This window comes from Stylophora pistillata, chromosome 7 (assembly GCF_964205215.1).
Source record: "Stylophora pistillata chromosome 7, jaStyPist1.2, whole genome shotgun sequence".
NCBI lineage: Eukaryota > Metazoa > Cnidaria > Anthozoa > Scleractinia > Pocilloporidae > Stylophora > Stylophora pistillata.
Window position 1 is genome coordinate 3,440,348 of NC_142525.1, and position 18,417 is coordinate 3,458,764.

Consider the following 18,417-nt stretch of genomic DNA (forward strand, 5'->3'; position numbering starts at 1 on the left):
GAGATAGAGTCTAGCTGGTTCGTTTTACAACTAGTAGCTCAATGTGAAAGTGGGTGCTGGCCTCAGAGCTGGAAGGAAATACTGATAATACGATTTGAAATAAACAGAATAATAAGGGTTGGTGTGGCTTTTTAAAAGAGAATTACGATTTTTTCCGACTAGTTTAGCTTTAAGGAGGCAGTTAACCCTAAATCAGTCTAATCAGATAAAAATTCATAATTTATTATAGAATTGACCAAACTTAATAAAACTTGGCATATGGAAGTTGCATCAACAGCAGCATCATAAAATCTACTTTTGATGTTGTAACAATCTGTCGTTTCCATAGAAACTCCGATAAACAAATGAGAAGGTTGCGCCTAAAGACATACATTTCTCAAAGAATATTCAATTATTTGACTCAAAAATTGCTGTAAATTATCAAAACACATTGTTCTGTGCAATGAATTACTAACTTTCTATTTCTTTAAAATCCTTGCCATTTAAGGCTTGGCACCTTTGTTTCCATAGCAACAATGATCAAAAGCGACAAATTAAGAAAATTATAATTCATTGCATAGAACATCACTCCAGGAACAAGCCCTGGAAATTTTGTATAATATAGGTAAATAGCAAACCAACTATGCCTGTTTTAGTACTCGGTGTGTAAAAAATTGCTAATTTAAGAAAATGCAAGACAAAGTTCAACACATAATGATAGAGCACTAAAATGATTCAAACAAAACACTAAGCATAGCCTTAATGGGTACAAGTGGTCTAGCATGTCCACATTTGATGAGTGAATGTTTTCTAAACCAAATAGGGAAAAAACTGGTTTGAATAGGTTACTGTTGCCCAGTTCTTTCTTTAGCTATAAACTCCACATCCGGGACAACAAACACAATGTCAAGTCCACTTGAAGAAGATGGAGCAGGCAAAGCTACTGTTGATTTCTTTTGCTTGGGAGGATTTTTCTTTTTCTTTCTTCCAGCTGTCTCTGGTTTGGAACCTGTGCCAAATGCTCCAGCCTGATAAGCCAACTTGTCAGCCTTTGAATTTTTCATAGACCGAATGGTCTGTCGCCGCTTTCGATATTTTGAACTGATCTTGTGAGGAGCAGAGGCAATTCTTTCCTGGTCCTCATTCTTCAGTGCTTTTAACATATTCCTGCCAGGAGAGATTCCACAGGATTCCAGAAGGGATGCTTTACTTGCAGCTCCTGTGTTTAACACCCCAACAGTCTCACAAACTGCAATGACAACTTGTCTCTTTCCACAATACCGGCTCTTGGGGCATCTTGACCATAACTGTCCATTAATGCTCTCATTTTGATTCTGGGTTTGCCCCTGCAAATACCTCTTCAATAAATCATCATTAGTAAGCCTAATGAAAATTGGCTTCAGTTCATCAATAAAAACACAAGGAAGACAGTTGTCCTCTTTATATTCTTCTGGAGCCTTCCAAAATTTGCACCAGGTACCTTCACCTTTGGGGCATAGCTTGTGCTGCTCCTCTAGGGAACATGAATCATCCTTTATCATGTGATGATAGATTGCCCATACACTGTTCTTCATTTGGTGTAAGTCACCTGCATTCTCACGTATGGCTCTTCCATAATATTTTTGCATTCTGTCCACAAAATTGTCAGTTAGCCGACCCCTTCCATCAACCTTTCCTCCATCCGACATCTTTAGGCCAGCCATCTTCACATTTTTTTTGTAATTTCTGAGGGCAGTCCCTAATCTCTTCTGAACATGGCCAACACATTCAGAGGAGTTATGATACCACAATACGAGCATTTCAAATACATCAATACAGCAAGGCCATTTCTGCTTCCGCTATCTTGAAATAGCTGCAGTTTCGACTTTGAATTTCGGCACGAGCTGCAAATAGCTGAAACAGCAAAGCACTCTGATAGTAGCTGCGCATCTTGTAGCCATGTGCCTCCTCATGAACACACATTTCTGCTGAACTACTTTGAGAACGAGTAGTAACTGCTTCTTGTTGATCCAACTTTTCAAAAGAACTGTTCATAAGTTTCAACTCCGACATATTTTTCTGCGCAGTGCGGTCTAGAAAGTCATCGTACTCACTTTGAGCCTTGGACGTGCTCGGTTGTGGTTCCTCGTGTGATTCTACGCTGGTGTCATTTCTCCCATTTTCCTCAGTTTCCCTTCGCACTTCCCAGGCTTTTTTCCCGTGAAAACCTTTCCTTTTCTTCCTTCGACTCGATCTAAACTTCCCTTTTCTCTTAATACTGGTTTCTCCCTCGACTTCCATAGACAAATTTAAAATCACATAACCTTGACGATAAATACACTCCAGCACTCGCTCGCGATACTCGGTAAAAAAATCGACCGGAGTACGCGCAAAGCCTTCTGGGCTGGAAAATTAGAACTAAGTCATGTAGTATAGGACTTATGGATTACGGGAGAACAAATTTGGATCGTTTCTCGAGAAACCCAAATCTGTAAACCCCATAGCAACCAAAATCAACAACGTGTAAACAATGGTAACTAAGGCCTTTTTTAATGAGTTCCATTGATTAAAAATCAGTTTTTAGGCGGGATTTTCAAAAATATTGTAATACGCTCTCAGAACTAAAAAGCCAGTATTATGAACTTCCTTCTTAGGCTTCTTTTCAAGTTTGACCGAATTTTACATTTTTTTCGAATTTTAGGGTTAACTGCCTCCTTAAAGGGCTTTTGCGAAACAACAACAGGCTTTCGCAAAACTTTTTTCTTGAGTTAAGGAAAGAACGTTTATTCCGAATAGAAGCATTGATTTTTTTGTCCATCACGTCACTGCTGCTGAATGCACTAAGAAAAAAAAGGATCTCCATGAAGTATAATATCGGCAAAAATTTCTTACATAATAGGGCAGCCAAACACATAAAAATCTCTTGTCTTCCTTTAGAGTCATCACTAAACCGTCCATGACCTTGATGAGTACTTCCACAAGCTATTAGAGACATCTATATTAAAAACTCACCTCGTTTATCGTGTCCTTGAGCAGAGCGGGACGGCCGTACACAGCTATTGCTCGAAATCGAACGATATTTCCACGTGCATTTTGCGTGATGTCATCACAAGCACCCCGGATATAAAAAACGCAATCGATTGCGCGTGTCTCCAATCTTACACCCGACAAATTTTGGGTTTCTCTCGCTATTGTAAAGAATAGGCTGCTGCCTCGCTAGGGCTCGCCAGCAATAAGCCTTTCTGGCTCTTACTGTGATAAAATATTATTAATGATTGACAATGATCGCAAACAATTTAAATGAAGCTTTTAATCGTTTCATATATAAGGCTCATTAGGTCTCAGCTCAGTTGCTACCAGTTTTGAAGAGTTACACGGAATGATCAATGACGTTAGCGGGAACCCGGCAACAGAAGTAAACCTCAGTTAGTTTAGTTTGTATTGTCGGTTCATTATCCACTTTTTAAAATCGGTGTTGTAAATACCCGAATGTTTCATAATTATATCGCATAATTGTATGTTTCAGATCGAATACTTCGTTCAAATAAACTTCTTGAATATACGATCAATGGTTTGCCGGCGTTATTGTCTCAATTATCCAACGATCCACCGGCCAAAGAACCAAAGGTGCCCACCCTTGGTGGACACGAGGAAAAGTGCAGTAAATGTCATTTCACTTTTCCAACTGTAGATGTCGGCACATTTCTCAATCCTAAGAACGTCGCTGTTGGAGATACAAGTATTACAAACACAACTATCATTGTTGGTTGATTTCGAACGGTTCTGTCCGGATCATCAGGTAGTGAAGGGGTCAGCGGTCATAAGGTGACCGAATAGATTCGCTCATGAAATCCTTTCACAAAGATGCAGTGACAAGGACTGGGTACTAATAAAGAGATACTTGTAAACAATCCTGTAAATTCTTACTCGGCGCGGAAGTCAATCTTTTACCTAACGAGATATCCTCCGAACATCCATGGCTACAAGGAATTGTCGGGTTATTGGCCTTCCTGAAGATTGTGACAGTCATGGCAAGTAATTAACTGGTTAATCCGTGTTGTTCATTAACGAGGTCAGAGTATGTAATTTCGCGAGAGCTTCCGATTCCACCCTTGTGTACATTTTCGCGGTACCATTACTTGATCAAGACATTTAACGCAATCAAATCATGATACCAAATTGCGTCAGGAGAAAACTCACCGAGACATTTATTGTAGTTCCGTGGATGATTATTTTTGGTTTGAATCCAGCGGCTATCCAATAACCTGACAATCCAGCGGCAAATAAATCTAGATGTAAACAAGGAAGTTCGTTTTGGGGCATCAGCTGATCAGTATGGGAGTGAAGGAACTGTGGGAATTATTAGAACCGGTGGTACGGCCAGTTACACGAGAGACCTTTTAGAACAACACTATCGGAGTTGGTATACTTGGTATACCCTCTGGTTATGTTGCATTTTACCCTCTGAAATAATTTCATGCTGCACGTGGACTGATCAGAAAGGATTCTCCGATTTAGAGTTTATTTCAATGTGAGTTACGATATAGCTTACCATGCTAAATGCAATTAAATTGTGGAGGAAAAAGTCATGCTCTTATCAGTCTTTTATAACCTTGATCCTGATGACTAGATGTTAAAAAGGACGACGGAACTTTTTGATATAGTTATCGACAAAGGTTTATTAAAAGGGTCCTTTAGAAAAAATAAAATGAAGTATGAAATCTTGCAACTGTCGGCGGGTACTTGATATTTACGGTCAGTGACTCTTAAGGCCTTGATATCCATTATTTCCCAAACAGAGTCTTCTATAGCACTACTACCTTATATTCAGAGTTCCACAAGGTCTAATTGGATCGCAAAAGAACGAAAACTCCGACTTGGTAATTTTGAAGGTCGGCCGCGCGGACGCCATGCTTTCTGATTTGATCATGAGTGTGAAAGCATGGAATGATGCCCCCCCTAGTACTCCCTAAAGCTTTTAGAAACATATGCGCAAACGACGGATTCTGATAGGTTTGTTCATCTCCTGACAATAGAGGAAGTTTGGAGACAAAACTCCGCTTAGTAGGGGAGGTAGGGGGGGAAAGCTTTCTCGTGCGAGCCAATTGCGTGGTTCGGGCGGCTACGAGCGGTTCAGGTGTCAATGTGCTAACATAATATATTTACCCGATTAATTGCTTCTGGTTACAATTGGTTCATTCCATTTATAAATAATAATATCTGCTCCCTTATATAAGAAACTAGCCTTTGATTAAAATTAGCTATTGTAAAGTCAATCAACTATAACTAATCCCGTAGAGATATGTGCGCACACAGACAGCTTATTTTTTAACTTCGCGGTAAGAATTAAAGGTTACAGCGGTGTTTGGAAGTCTACATACTGAATCATAAATAATACAAAACAGACCTACAAGGTAAACTTTGCATTTGGAATTTGCATCATCATGATCAAAGTAAGGACAACTTCTCCTCATAAAGGCCAACTAGGGCCAAGTCCACTTACTAGCTACTCAGATCCGCCTAACCGCCTAACCGCCTCCTAACCCCCTCCCGGTTAGCTCAATGGATAGAGCGCTGGACTGTTGTGCGGGAGGTTGAGGGTTCGAGCCCCGGCCGGACCAACACTCAGGGTCTTAAAATAATTGAGAAGAATTTGCTGCCTTTCTATAACATCAAGAAATGGTTAGATATTCTAGTCTTCTCGGATAGGGATGAATAAATGGAGGTCCCGTCTCCTGCAGGGTTGGGGTAGAAGACGTTAATTTTCCACACACGAGATTACTGTGTGATGGATGTCCTCCCTGGGGTGAGATGGGTGGGTTTATTGGGTCCACAGTCTTTGGCGCAAGCTGTTGCGGTGTCCCTGCCGGTTGGCGAAGCGATTAAAATAAAATAAAATTAAATTAAATTAAATAGATTAAAGTGCATCTTAAATCGTTCTTAATTACTTCATATTGGCGCTTTTCACAAAAGTTGCAACAGATCCACGCAACGCTAAGATGGGGTCTGTGGATGAGTTGAATCAAAATAGGCCCCTCTGGCAAATAATTGATGGTGCTTTAACGCGACTAGGAAGGTTGCAGGGGACGTCATTCCACTTTCCAAATTTTGGGTCCTTTACAGCATACATATATGCACAATTCTCATTCTTATTTTTGTGACTGTTCGGTTCTCCATCTGCCCATGAAGAAAATTGGCTTGTCAAAGGAGTATCGTCAATCCAGTAAAACTTATTGTCCGATTTTCTGTAAAGTCCAATCCATAAACGCGAGTCTTGCACTGATTTGCTTATGAATTTGTTCTCATCTGCAGATCTGATTACTGATAGATCTCCCCCGTGGCTCTTGCAGATTCTGGAGGCTTCAGTCCAATTCTGCGTTGGGGTGTTGAGGACAAGGTAACATGATCGAGAATAGAGAACCCATCCATTTTTGCAAACCTGTTGTTATCAGCGAGTAAGAATTAAAACACCCAAGCAGATTGAAATCAACTGGATTAGTACATATTGAAAAATGTGTAGATTATTAAAAAACGAGTTTTTAGACAAGAGGCGTTTGATTAAATCATAAACATCTTTAAGGTTCTATTTTGTCAGCCCTTCCCTCAGATACATCAAGATTCGCGACTGAATTAAATGTGAAAAAGGACGGAGAATTATGACAACTGATGTTTGTTAATCTAGAGGTTTCCTTATGATAGAAAATCGTCGACCTTTCCCATTAAATTGCGAGCAAAATGAGTGTATTTAAAAATATGATGTGATGATGTACCGTCAGCAGTGCATCATTATAGCTGGCGAGTTGCTAATTTCTCGATTTTCTCTCACATTTCGTATGCTTCCGAGACTTAATTTACGCGCATTCCTTTCTCCTTTTCACTTATTCATTTATTCACCGTAATTTTTGCGTTTCAGGTAAATACACTGTCCCCAAAGTGCCATATTTTGTTTAGTTTGGGTTCTCTTTAAACCCTTTTCCGTGTAAGGGTATTGTTTTTCCTAGATTTCCTCAGTATTTGGTAAGTTTCTGTCTCGTTGTACCTTTCTACTTATTTTCCCATCTTACACAATCGTCACCAACAAAGTTCAAAGAACCAGGGGACTGTAGTTTAAACTGACTGTCAATAACTGTCTGTTATTGAGGTGGATGGTGGAGTGGAGTGAATCCAAAGAATATTACAGAGCTTAAGGGGATAATTTTTCGTGACACAAAAGACCTCTAGCCCCTTTCCGCTCGAGGGTAAATGGTAAGCGCCCCATAAGATAATCAGAGAACATATACTGTTGATTCTGACCTTATGTAACAGCGAGAAAGTCGTTCCTTCGTTGTCAAAGAAATTGTTGTTTTCGTTAACAATGGACAGGTCGTGCTTGTTCAGCTCACAAGTGCCTTCTTCTTTCTTCTTGGAGGAAAACTTGAAGTTGGTGGAGGTGCACCAGGTGTTTCTCAGACATTGCTGACCGCACGATAACAAACTTGGTGAATCAAACCGTTTAGCAAGATATCCTTTCAATCTCTTATTTTCTAAGGTTTCAAAAAAAGAAAAACGAGAAATTTTGGGGTTTTCTTCGGCGGAAAAACGTGCTGTAGTTTCCAACAGAAATAACCACACAATTGTCTTCTGCGAAGCCATACCTGCCTTTAGTTAAAGTAACTGTCAAGCTGTAGTGAATATGATTCGGTTAATAAAGAATCGTTGACATGGCTCGTCCCATCTTTCAATTAGAGTTAATGGTTGGGGTTCAAATTGAAATAACAAAAATGTTTTCCGGGTCGACCTTTTTAGAGAAACATTTTGTCGTGGGGGAAAAGTGGCAAGAAATAATAATAAGAAGAAATGATAAAAGGAATTTGGCTTGTCTCGTTAAAGAAAGAATTAATGCGAATCATAGTTTTAAAAAGTGGAATACTTTGCAAACGGCTTGACTCTCCTGGTTTGCTATCATGCAGTCAGTAATACTTAGAAATAGATGGCGTTCTTCTACAAAATCATATTCAAGTTGCCCTCTAAGAAGGACGGCAAAGTAACTCGGAAATGAACAAACACGACATATCTGTTGTTGAGGAAATTATGAACTCTATCAACTTAAAATGTGTTATTTTTCCAGTAGCACATTTTAAGTTGATTCTCGAGTTAATTCAGGTTTTTGTTTGCTTAAGGGCTGAGCTTTAATTTACTCAGATCAATAGAATTCTAAAATCTTTCGGTTCCTCAAGTTTCGTTCTTCTATTTTATCTACACAATTAACGTACAGTGCACTTAACCCATTTATCAAACCCATTTATCCGTTCATCAGTACTCTCCAGCTCAACGAAAAACTGGAGTGTTAACATTTTTTAGCCTCAAACATCTGCCATTTTCTCATGAGAAGCCTACTGGTAGCTGAATGTTTGTCTATTTGTGTGATGTTTGTTTTGCGTGGCGCGCAGAATATAGCTCAATTGGTTAGTGCGCCGGATTGTGTTGTGCGGGAGGTCGAGGGTTCGTGCCCCGTTCCGACCAATACTCATGGTCTTAAAAATGACTTAGGAGAATTTTCTACCTTTCTATGACAAGAAATGAGTAGATAATCTAGTCTTCTCGGATAAGGACGAATGAACCTAACATAACCTAACATATCACTCATCTTAGGTTTTCACTCATATTCCACTTACGCGGGTGGTTCGTGATGCCTCAATCAGATATTTCCTGCCTTCAACATGAGTAATATGAATTTTGACACAAAGGTGAATAATTTCAAGGCCTTTTTACTCGTAAAAACGTCAGATTTGTGTTTTGGATGTTATGGTTCTCAGGTTTGAAAACATGAAATACAACGCTCGTGCAGGTGGGGTAAATTTCTGGGGGGTATTAAAACATAATTTGCTTTTTTCAAATGAGTTGATAATGTAAATTTTCCAAAGCTGACGTTTCAAGCGCGAGTTTTTCAGCGGACTTCTACTTCGACAGCTCCATCTCAGTCCATTTACTAGTAAATAAAACACACCGTCTATAAATTTTTTTGCCTCGTCACTCTTTCCACAAAAGCTAGAAAAGATCTACATAGCATGGAGATGAGGTCTATAGATTCACAAAAAACCTTTCTGGCAAAGAACAAAGGGTGCATGCTGTTGGTTCTCTAGAGAAAAATTACAATTAATGTCCTTCCGCTTTCCAGATGGGAAATGCTTTCCGGCAAACATGTTGGCACATTTCCCCCCCAAATGACTGTTCAGTTCACCATTTGCCCATAAAGAAAACTGGCCTGCCACAGGAGTATCGTCAATCCAGTAGAACTCATTGTCCGGTTTTCTGTAAAGTGCAATCCATACACCCAGGCCTTGTACTGATTTCTGATTCTGAATTAGGTTGAGAATGAAATTGTTCTCATCAGCAGATCTGATTATTGGCAGGTCTCCCCCGTGACTCTGGCAAATCGTTCGGGCCTCGGTACAATTCTGTATTGGGGTGTCGAGAATCAGATAACATGATCGAGAATGGAGAACCCATTTTTTCTGACAAACCTATCGTTATCAGTGGGTAGAAAATGAGATGGTTAGGTTAAAAATACTTCAGCCATCATATTCATAATTGAATATGATTTTTCGAAGTGCAGGGAGGTGAGGGGTGGCGAGGTAAATATTTATCATTAAACCGAAAAATAATCGGAAATGAAATTATTGACGCGCGATTTAGTCTCTTAGAAGTTCGGCGATGAATGGCCTGTCTCAATTGCGCTCGTAAAATGCTGGAACGTTGACAACCGAAATGCTCAAAATCTTAGTATTTTTATATAAACGTCAATCAGAAGCTTGATTTTTCGTTGTTCACAATAATTGCCGGGATCGGACAAGAAAAATAGAGTGAAACTTAGCTGTAAAGAGTTGCTCAGAATTATGAGAGAGAATTAAGTATTTTCTAAAGTCTAACAATAGGCCTGCGAAACGTTGTCAAGGGAAAGGTAATGAGTTCAAATGGTTGATGAACATTAAAAGAAATTGCATACTTTGAAGTCGTTTACTTTCATGAGTTTGATATGTGCTTTTAACTTACAATTTGCTTAAGAACTGCTGAGAAAAGCAAATATTACTCATTGGACGCTGCCAGAGCCATATGCAATTATTTCAAACGCCAAAAGTTGATCAAAAGTTATCGAGCACGATCGGGGCAGACCCATTTGCTTATCACTTCCGAATTAGCGTATCAGCGCGCGCAAAAGGCACTTTTCACCTGCGTTGTATATACTAGAAACACTTAGATCAGTACATATTTACAAATGATTGGATCATAAAAATATCATGTGTTATCAATGCATTCAGGGGATGGTCTTTATCACGGGGGAAGGGTGGCAGCATCGAAGGAAATGAAAAGAGTGTCAGAAGGTTCTATAGTTCTCGTATGACCCCACTCACTGGCAGTTCATTGGCAGTCAATTTTCCATAGTCCCCTTCCTCTTAATGCTCTTTTGGCGGCAACTTTTCCCTCCTCCTTCCCCCTGTAATCCTTTCTCCCCAATCATCCATACCTTCCCTCAGGCTACAAATAATGACAGGTCTCTTAGAACATGCACAGTATAAATCTTACCTTTAAAATAAATGTGAAAGTCGCTTCTTCCTTATCAGCAAAGTTACTTCTTTCGTTCACAATAGAAATGTCGTGCTTGTTCAGTTCACAAGTTCCTTCAATGCCTTTCTCCTTGGAGGACAACTTGAAGTTGGTGGAACTACACCAGGTGTTTCTCAGACATTCTTGACCGCACGATAACAAACTGGGTGAGTCAAACCGTTTGAAAACGTATCCTGCCAGTCTCTTATTCTTACAGGTTTTGAAATATAAAAAATGAGAATTTCTGGAGTAGCCTTCGCCGAAAAGACGCGCTGTAGTTCCCATCAGTATCAACAACACAGCTGTTTTCTGCGCACCCATGACTGTTGGTTAGACGAAGCAATCTATTGAAGGCATATTATGCTAGCATTATATCCCGCCTGTCTTTCATTTCAACTAAAATTTGGGCCTGAATGAATTTTCCCTAACAGGCTGTCTTCAGGTCTTTGTTCGTTGATGTCAGGTCAGCCTTTCTAAACAAATTTTTTTCCAGGGGAAATTTAGCAGGAAATGAAATAAATGATTAGAAGAGTTTCGCGTAGCTAGACAAAAAGATAATTCATGCGAAATCGAAGTAAAAAAAATTGAATTAAATACATTTTACACCAGACAACACGTTATAAAGTTTAGAAAAGGTTGAAATAAACAACAACAGGTGAACCCGTTAAAAAAAAATTTGAGACGTAACCCAAGGAAGTAGGGTAATCCGTATGATAATGTCTGTAATACAATTGTCATAACTTAATTAAAAAGCAAACAAATAGACACATTTTGGAAGGAACTTTGCGGATAGATCGTTGAGATTGAGTCTACAGATGGTTCGATTTACAACGAGTCGTTCAATATGAAAGTGGGCGCTGGCGTCAGAGCTGGAAGGAAATACTGATAATACGATTTGAAATAAATAGGATAGTAAGGGTTGGTGTGGCTTTTTAAAAGAGAATTATGATTTTTTTTCTGACTAGTTTAGTTTTAAAGAGCTTTTTTGAAACAATAACAGGGCCCCCAATTTTTTTTCTTGAGTTAAGGAAAGAACGTGTACTCTGAATGGAAGCATTTTTGCCTATCACGTCACTGCTGCTGAATGCACTGAGAAAAAAAGGATCTCCATCATGAAGTATGATATCGGCAAAAATTGCTCACATAACAAGGCAGCCATTAGGGTAATCCATATGATAATGTCTGTAATACAATTGTCATAACTTAATTAAAAAGCAAATTAAACAGACACATTTTGGAAGGAACTTTGATTGATCGTTGAGATGGAGTCTAGATGGTTCGATTTACAACTAGTAGCTCAATGTGAAAGTGGGTGCTGGCCTCAGAGCTGGAAGGAAATACTGATAATATGATTTGGAAATAAAAAGTATAATAAGGGTTGGTGTGGCTTTTTAAAAGAGAATTACGATATTTTTCTTTTCCGACTACTTTAGTTTTAAAAGGCTTTTGCGAAACAACAACAGGCTCCCGCAAAACTTTTTTCTTGAGTTAAGGAAAGAACGTTTATTCCGAATAGAAGCATTGATTTTTTTGTCCATCACGTCACTGCTGCTGAATGCACTAAAAAAAAAGGGTCTCCATGAAGTATAATATCGGCAAAAAATCTGTTACATAATAGGGCAGCCAAACACATAAAAATCTCTTGTCTTCCTTTAGAGTTATCACTAAACCGTCCATGACCTTGATGAGTACTTCCACAAGCTATTAAAGACATCTGTATTAAAAACTCACCTCGTTTATCGTGTCCTTGATTTCTAGCAGAGCTGGACGGCTGTACACAGCTATTGCTCGAAATCGAACGATATTTCCACGTACATTTTGCGTGATGTCATCACAAGCACCCCGGATACAAAAAACACAATCGACTGCGCATGTCTCCAATCTTACACTCGACAAATTTTGGGTTTCTCTCGCTATTGTAAAGAATAGGCTGTTGCCTCGCTAGGGTTCGCGAGCAATAAGCCTTTCTGGCTCTTACTGTGATGAAATATTATTAATGATTGACAATGATCGCAAATAATTTAAATGACACTTTTAATCGTTTCATATATAAGGCTCATTAGGTCTCAGTTCAGTTCAGTTGTTACACGTGTTTGCTACCAGTTTTGAATAGTTACACAGAATGATCCATGAAGTTAGCGAGAACCCGGCGACAGAAGTAAACCTCAATTAGTTTAGTTTGTATTGTCGGCTCATTATCCACTTTTTAAAATCGGTGTTGTAAATACCGGAATCGTATATGTGCACGATCCTTCGCAGTAAAGCACTATTTGAGCAATAGTGAAAATCAGACCTGAAAAAAAAAAACGGGTTTATGTCGAATTAATTTGATGGCCTGCTCCCAGTTGGCTTGTTAGCTCAATTGGCAGAGCGCTGCACTAGTATCGCAGAGGTCAGTGGTTCGAATCCCGTACAGGCCTGAAATTTTTTTTCAGGTCTGATTTTCACTATTGCTCAAATAGTGCTTTACTGCGAAGGATCGTGCACATATACGTTTCATAACCGCAGTTCATACATATGTTTCATATGTCTGTTGTTGTTTGATTTATCATCTACGGGTTTATATCGAATTTATTTGATGGCCTGCTCCCAGTTGGCTTGTTAGCTCAATTGGCAGAGCGCTGCACTAGTATCGCAGAGGTCAGTGGTTCGAATCCCGTACAGGCCTGAAATTTTTTTCAGGTCTGATTTTCACTATTGCTCAAATAGTGCTTTACTGCGAAGGATCGTGCACATATACGTTTCATAACCGCAGTTCATACATATGTTTCATATGTCTGTTGTTGTTTAAATACCCGAATGTTTCATAATTATATCGCATAATTGCATGTTTCAGATGGAATAATTCCTTCAAATAAACTTCTTGAATATACGATCGATGGTTTGCCGGCGTTATTGTCTCAATTATCCAACAGTCCACCGGCCAAAGAACCAAAGGTGCCCATCCTTGGTGGACACGAGGAAAAGTGCAGTAAATGTCATTCCACTTTTCCAACTGTAGATGTCGGCACATTTCTCAATCTTAAGAACGTCGCTGTTGGAGATACAAGTATTACAAACACAACTATCATTGTCGGTTGATTTCGGCCGGTTCTGTCCGGATCATCATATAGTCAAGGGATCAGCGGTGATAAGGTGACCGAATAGATTCGCTCATGAAATCCTTTCACAACGATGCAGTGACAAGGACTGGGTACTAATAAAGAGATACTTGTAAACAATCCTGTAAATTCTTACTCGGCGCGGAAGTCAATCTTTTACCTAAGCAGATATCTTCCGAACATCCATGGCTACAAGGAATTGTCGGGTTATTGGCCTTCCCGAAGATCGTGACAGTCATGGCAAGTAATTAACTGGTTAATCCGTGTTGTTCATTAACGAGGTCAGAGTATGTAATTTCGCGAGAGCTTCCGATTCCACCCTTGTGTACATTTTCGCGGTACCATTACTTGATCAAGACATTTAACGCAATCAAATCATGATCCCAAATTGCGTCAGGAGAAAACTCACCGAGACATTTATTGTAGTTCCGTGGATGATTATTTTTGGTTTGAATCCATCGGCAATCCAATAACCCGACAATCCAGCGGCAAATAAACCTAGATGTAACCAAGCAAGTTCGTTTTGGGGCATCAGCTGATTAGTATGGGAGTGAAGGAACTGTGGGAATTATTAGAACCGGTGGTACGGCCTGTTACATGAGAGACTTTTTGGAACAACGCTATCGGAGTTGGTATACTTGTTGTCTTTAGATCACATTAATGTATGATTTAATTTACCTCTAGTTATGTTTCATTTTACCCTCTGAAATAATTTCAAGCTGCACGTGGACTGATCAGAAAGGATTCGCCGATTTAGGGTTTATTTCGAGTCTTATCACAGTCTTTTATGACCTTGAACCTGATGACTAGGTGTTAGTTGGCGTACGAAGTTGCATAATTTTTTTTTGCCTTACGGGAGAGGGGGGGGGGGGGGGCGACAACGGCCATTTAGGCGTATTTCGAGCTTTTCGATTTTTCGGAGAAGTAAAAAGGACGACGGAACTTTTTGATATAGTTATCGATAAAGGTTTATTAAACGGGTCCTTTAGAAAAAATAAAATGAAGTACGAAATCTTGCAACTGTCGGCGGGTACTTGACATTTACGGTCTGTGACTCTTAAGGCCTTGATATCCATTATTTCCCAAACAGAGTATTCTATAGCATTACTACTTTATATTCTGAGTTCCACAAGGTCTAACTCGATCGCAAAAGAACGAAAACTCCGACTTGGTAATTTTAAAGGTCGGCCGCGCGGACACCATGTTTTCAGATTCGATCATGAGTGTGAACGCATGGAATGATGCCCCTCTAGCACTCCCTAAAGCTTTTAAAAACATATGCGCAAACGACGGATTCTGATAGGTTTGTTAATCTCCTGACAATAGAGGAAGTTTGGAGACAATGCTCCGCTTAATATGGGAGGTAAGGGGGAAAAGCTTTCTCGTGCGAGCCAGTTGCGTGGTTCGGGCGGCTACGAGCGGTTCAGGTGTCAATATGCTAACATAACATATTTACACGATTAATTGCTTCTGGTTACAATTGGTTCATTCCATTTATAAATAATAATATCTGCTCCCTTATATAAGAAACTGGCCTTTGATTAAAATTAGCTATTGTAAAGTCAATCATGCAACTATAACTAATCCCGTAGAGACATGTGCGCACACAGACTGCTTATTTTTTAACTTCGCGGTAACAATTATAAGTTACAGCGGTGTTTGGAAATCTACATACCGAATAATAAATAATACAAAACAGACCCACGAGGTAAACTTTACATTTTGGAATTTGCATCATCATGATCCAAGGAAGGACAACTTCTCCTCATAAAGGCCAACTAGGGCCAAGTCCACTTACTAGCTACTCAGATCAAAGTGCATCTTAAATCGTTCTTAATTACTTCATCTTGGCGCTTTTCACAAAAGTTGCAACAGATCCACGCAACGCTAAGATGGGGTCTGTGGCTGAGTTGAATCAAAATAAGCCTCTTTCGCAAATAATTGATGGTGCCGTAACGTGACAAGGAAGGTTGCAGGGGGCGTCATTCCACTTTCCAAATTTTGGGTCCTTTCCGGCATACATATATGCACAATTCTCATTCTTATTTTTATAATTGTTCGGTTCTCCAGCTGCCCATGAAGAAAATTGGCTTGTCACAGGAGTATCGTCAATCCAGTAAAACTTACTGTCCGCTTTTCTGTAAAGTCCAATCCATACACGCGAATCTTGCACTGATTTGCTTATGAATTTGTTCTCATCTGCAGATCTGATTATTGATAGATCTCCCCCGTGGCTCTTGCAAATCCTGCGGGCTTCAGTCCAATTCTGCGTTGGGGTGTCGAGGACAAGGTAACATGATCGAGAATGGAGAACCCATCCTTTTTCACAAACCTGTTGTTATCAGCGAGTAAGAATTAAAACACCGAAGCAGATTGAAATCAACTGGATTAGTACATATTGAGAAATGTGTAGATGATTGAAAAACGAATTTTTAGCCAAGAGGCGTTTGATTAAATCATGAACATCTGTAAGGCCCTATTTTGTGAGCCCTTCCCACAGATACCTCAAGATTCGCGACTGACCTAAATGTGAAAAAGGACGAGGAATTATGACAACTGATGTTTGTTAATCTAGAGGTTTCCTTATGATAGAAAATCGTCCACCTCTTCTATTAAATTGCGAGAAAAATGCGTGTATTTTAAAAATATGATATGATGATGTACCGTCAGTGCATCATTATAGCTGGTTTCAACTTATAACAAGGAGGGGGGGGGGTGGGATTTTGGGAGGATACACATGGGTTGAGGCGAATTGGTAATTTCTCGATTTTCTTTCACATTTCGTATTTTTCTGAGACTTATTAATTTACGCGCATTCTATTCTCGTTTTCACTTATTTATCTATTCACCATTATTTTCGCGTTTCAGGTAAATACACTGTACCCAAAGTGCCATATTCAGTTTATTTTGGGTTCTGTTTAAACCCTTTTCCGCGTAAGGGTATCGTTTTTCCTAGATTTCCTCAGTATTTGGTAAGTTTCTGTCTCGTTGTACCTTTCTACTTATTTTCCCGTCTTATTCAGTCGTCACCAACAAAGTTCAAAGAACCAGGGGACTGTAGTTTAAACTGACTGTCAATAACTGTCTGTTATTGAGGAAGATTGTGGAGTGGGGGGGGGGGGAGTCTAAAGAATATTACAGAGCTTAAGGGGATAGTTTTTCGTGACACAAAAGACCTCCAGTCCCTTACCCCTCGAGGGTAAATGGTGAGCGCTCCATAAAATGATCAGAGAACATATACTGTTGTTTCTGATCTTATGTAACAGCGAGAAAGTCGTTCCTTCGTCGTCAAAGAAATTGTTGTTTTCGTTAACAATGGACATGTCGTGCTTGTTCAGCTCACAAGTGCCTTCTTCTTTCTTCTTGGAGGAAAACTTAAAGTTGGTGGAGGTGCACCAGGTGTTTCTCAGACATTGCTGACCGCACGATAACAAACTTGGTGAATCAAAGCGTTTAGCAAGATATCCTTTCAACCTCTTATTTTCTAAGGTTTCAAAACGAGAAAAACTAGAAATTTTGGGGTTGTCTTCAGCGGAAAAACGTGCTGTAGTTACCAACAGAAATAACCACACAATTGTCTTCTGCGAAGCCATACTTGCCTTTAGTTAAAGTAACTGTCAAGCTGTAGTGACTATGATTCAGTTAATAAAGGATTGTTGACAGGGCTCGTCCCATCTTTCAATTAGAGGTAATGGTTGGGGTTCAATTGAAATAACAAAAATGTTTTCCGGGTCGACCTTTTTAGACAAACATTTAGTCGTGGGGGAAAAAGCGGCAGGAAATGGAGAATGCTAAAAGGAATTTGGCTTGTCTCGTTAAAGAAAGAATTAACGCGAATCATAGTTTTAAAAAGTGGAATACTTTGCAAACGGGTTGACCCTCCTGGTTTGCTGTCATGCAGTCAGTAATACCTAGAAATAGATGGCGTTCATCTACAAAATCATATCGAAGTTGCCCTCTAAGAAGGACGGCAAAGTAACTCGGAAATGAACAAACACGACATATCTGTTGTTAAGGAAATTATGAACTCTATCAACTTAAAATGTGTTATTTTTCAAATAACACATTTTAAGTTGATCCTCGAGTTAATTCAGGTTTTTGTTTGCTTAAGGGCTGAGCTTTAATTTACTCAGATCAATAGAATTCTAAAATCTTTCGGTTGCTCAAGTTTTGTTCTCCTATTTTATTTACACAATTAACGTACACTGCACTTAACCCATTTATCAAACCCATTTATCCGTTCGTCAGTACTCTCCAGCTCAACAAAAAACTGGAGTGTTAACATCAGTTTTTCAGCCTCAAACATCTGCCATTTTCTCATGAGAAGCCTACTGGTAGCTGAATGTTTGTCTATTTGTGTGATGTTTGTTTTGCGTGGCGCGCAGAATATAGCTGCATTGGTTACTGCGCCGGATTGTGTTGTGCGGAGGTCGAGGGTTCGTGCCCTGGCCGGACCAATACTCATGGTATTAAAAATAACTGAGGAGAGTTTGGTACCTTTCTGTGACAAGAAATGGATAGATATTTTAGTCCTCTCGGATAAGGAGGAATAAACATAGGCCCCATCTCCTGTAGGGTAAGGGGTAGGAGACGTTAATTTCACACGAACGAGACTACTGTGTGGTGGATGTCCTTCCCTGGGGAGGATGGGTGGGTGTTAGCCCTGAAAATCCCCTATGGGGAATGGCCAATTAACCTAAAGTATGTATGTATGTATGTATGTATGTATGTATGTATGTATGTATGTGTGTATGTATGGTAGTATTTTCCTGAA

The 18,417-nt window shown here is 39.5% G+C and overlaps 3 protein-coding genes and 1 pseudogene across 4 annotated transcripts; all 4 read right to left on the minus strand.

Moving 5' to 3' along the window:
• Positions 1 to 206: 206 nt before the first annotated feature.
• Positions 207 to 2,326, minus strand: LOC148726206 (uncharacterized; annotated as a pseudogene). Its single transcript, XR_015990126.1, has one exon. The product of XR_015990126.1 is annotated as an uncharacterized LOC148726206 (transcript).
• Positions 2,327 to 5,098: 2,772 nt separating this feature from the next.
• Positions 5,099 to 7,590, minus strand: LOC148726207 (brevican core protein-like). Its single transcript, XM_088728809.1, has 2 exons — positions 7,252 to 7,590; positions 5,099 to 6,397 (listed from the first exon to the last, which is right to left on the minus strand). The coding sequence occupies exons 1-2, from the start codon at positions 7,588 to 7,590 to the stop codon at positions 5,981 to 5,983; spliced, it is 756 nt and encodes a 251-aa protein (XP_088584935.1). The 3' UTR covers positions 5,099 to 5,980.
• A 1,165-nt stretch (positions 7,591 to 8,755) lies between these two features.
• On the minus strand, positions 8,756 to 11,480 carry LOC148726208 (uncharacterized). The gene is made up of 2 exons (XM_088728941.1): positions 10,522 to 11,480; positions 8,756 to 9,461 (listed from the first exon to the last, which is right to left on the minus strand). Exons 1-2 carry the CDS (start codon positions 10,861 to 10,863, stop codon positions 9,027 to 9,029), a joined length of 777 nt encoding a protein of 258 aa, XP_088585067.1. The 5' UTR covers positions 10,864 to 11,480; the 3' UTR covers positions 8,756 to 9,026.
• A 3,119-nt stretch (positions 11,481 to 14,599) lies between these two features.
• On the minus strand, positions 14,600 to 17,468 carry LOC148726209 (C-type lectin domain family 4 member E-like). The gene is made up of 3 exons (XM_088728810.1): positions 16,911 to 17,468; positions 16,422 to 16,434; positions 14,600 to 15,975 (listed from the first exon to the last, which is right to left on the minus strand). Exons 1-3 carry the CDS (start codon positions 17,234 to 17,236, stop codon positions 15,559 to 15,561), a joined length of 756 nt encoding a protein of 251 aa, XP_088584936.1. The 5' UTR covers positions 17,237 to 17,468; the 3' UTR covers positions 14,600 to 15,558.
• Positions 17,469 to 18,417: the final 949 nt, after the last annotated feature.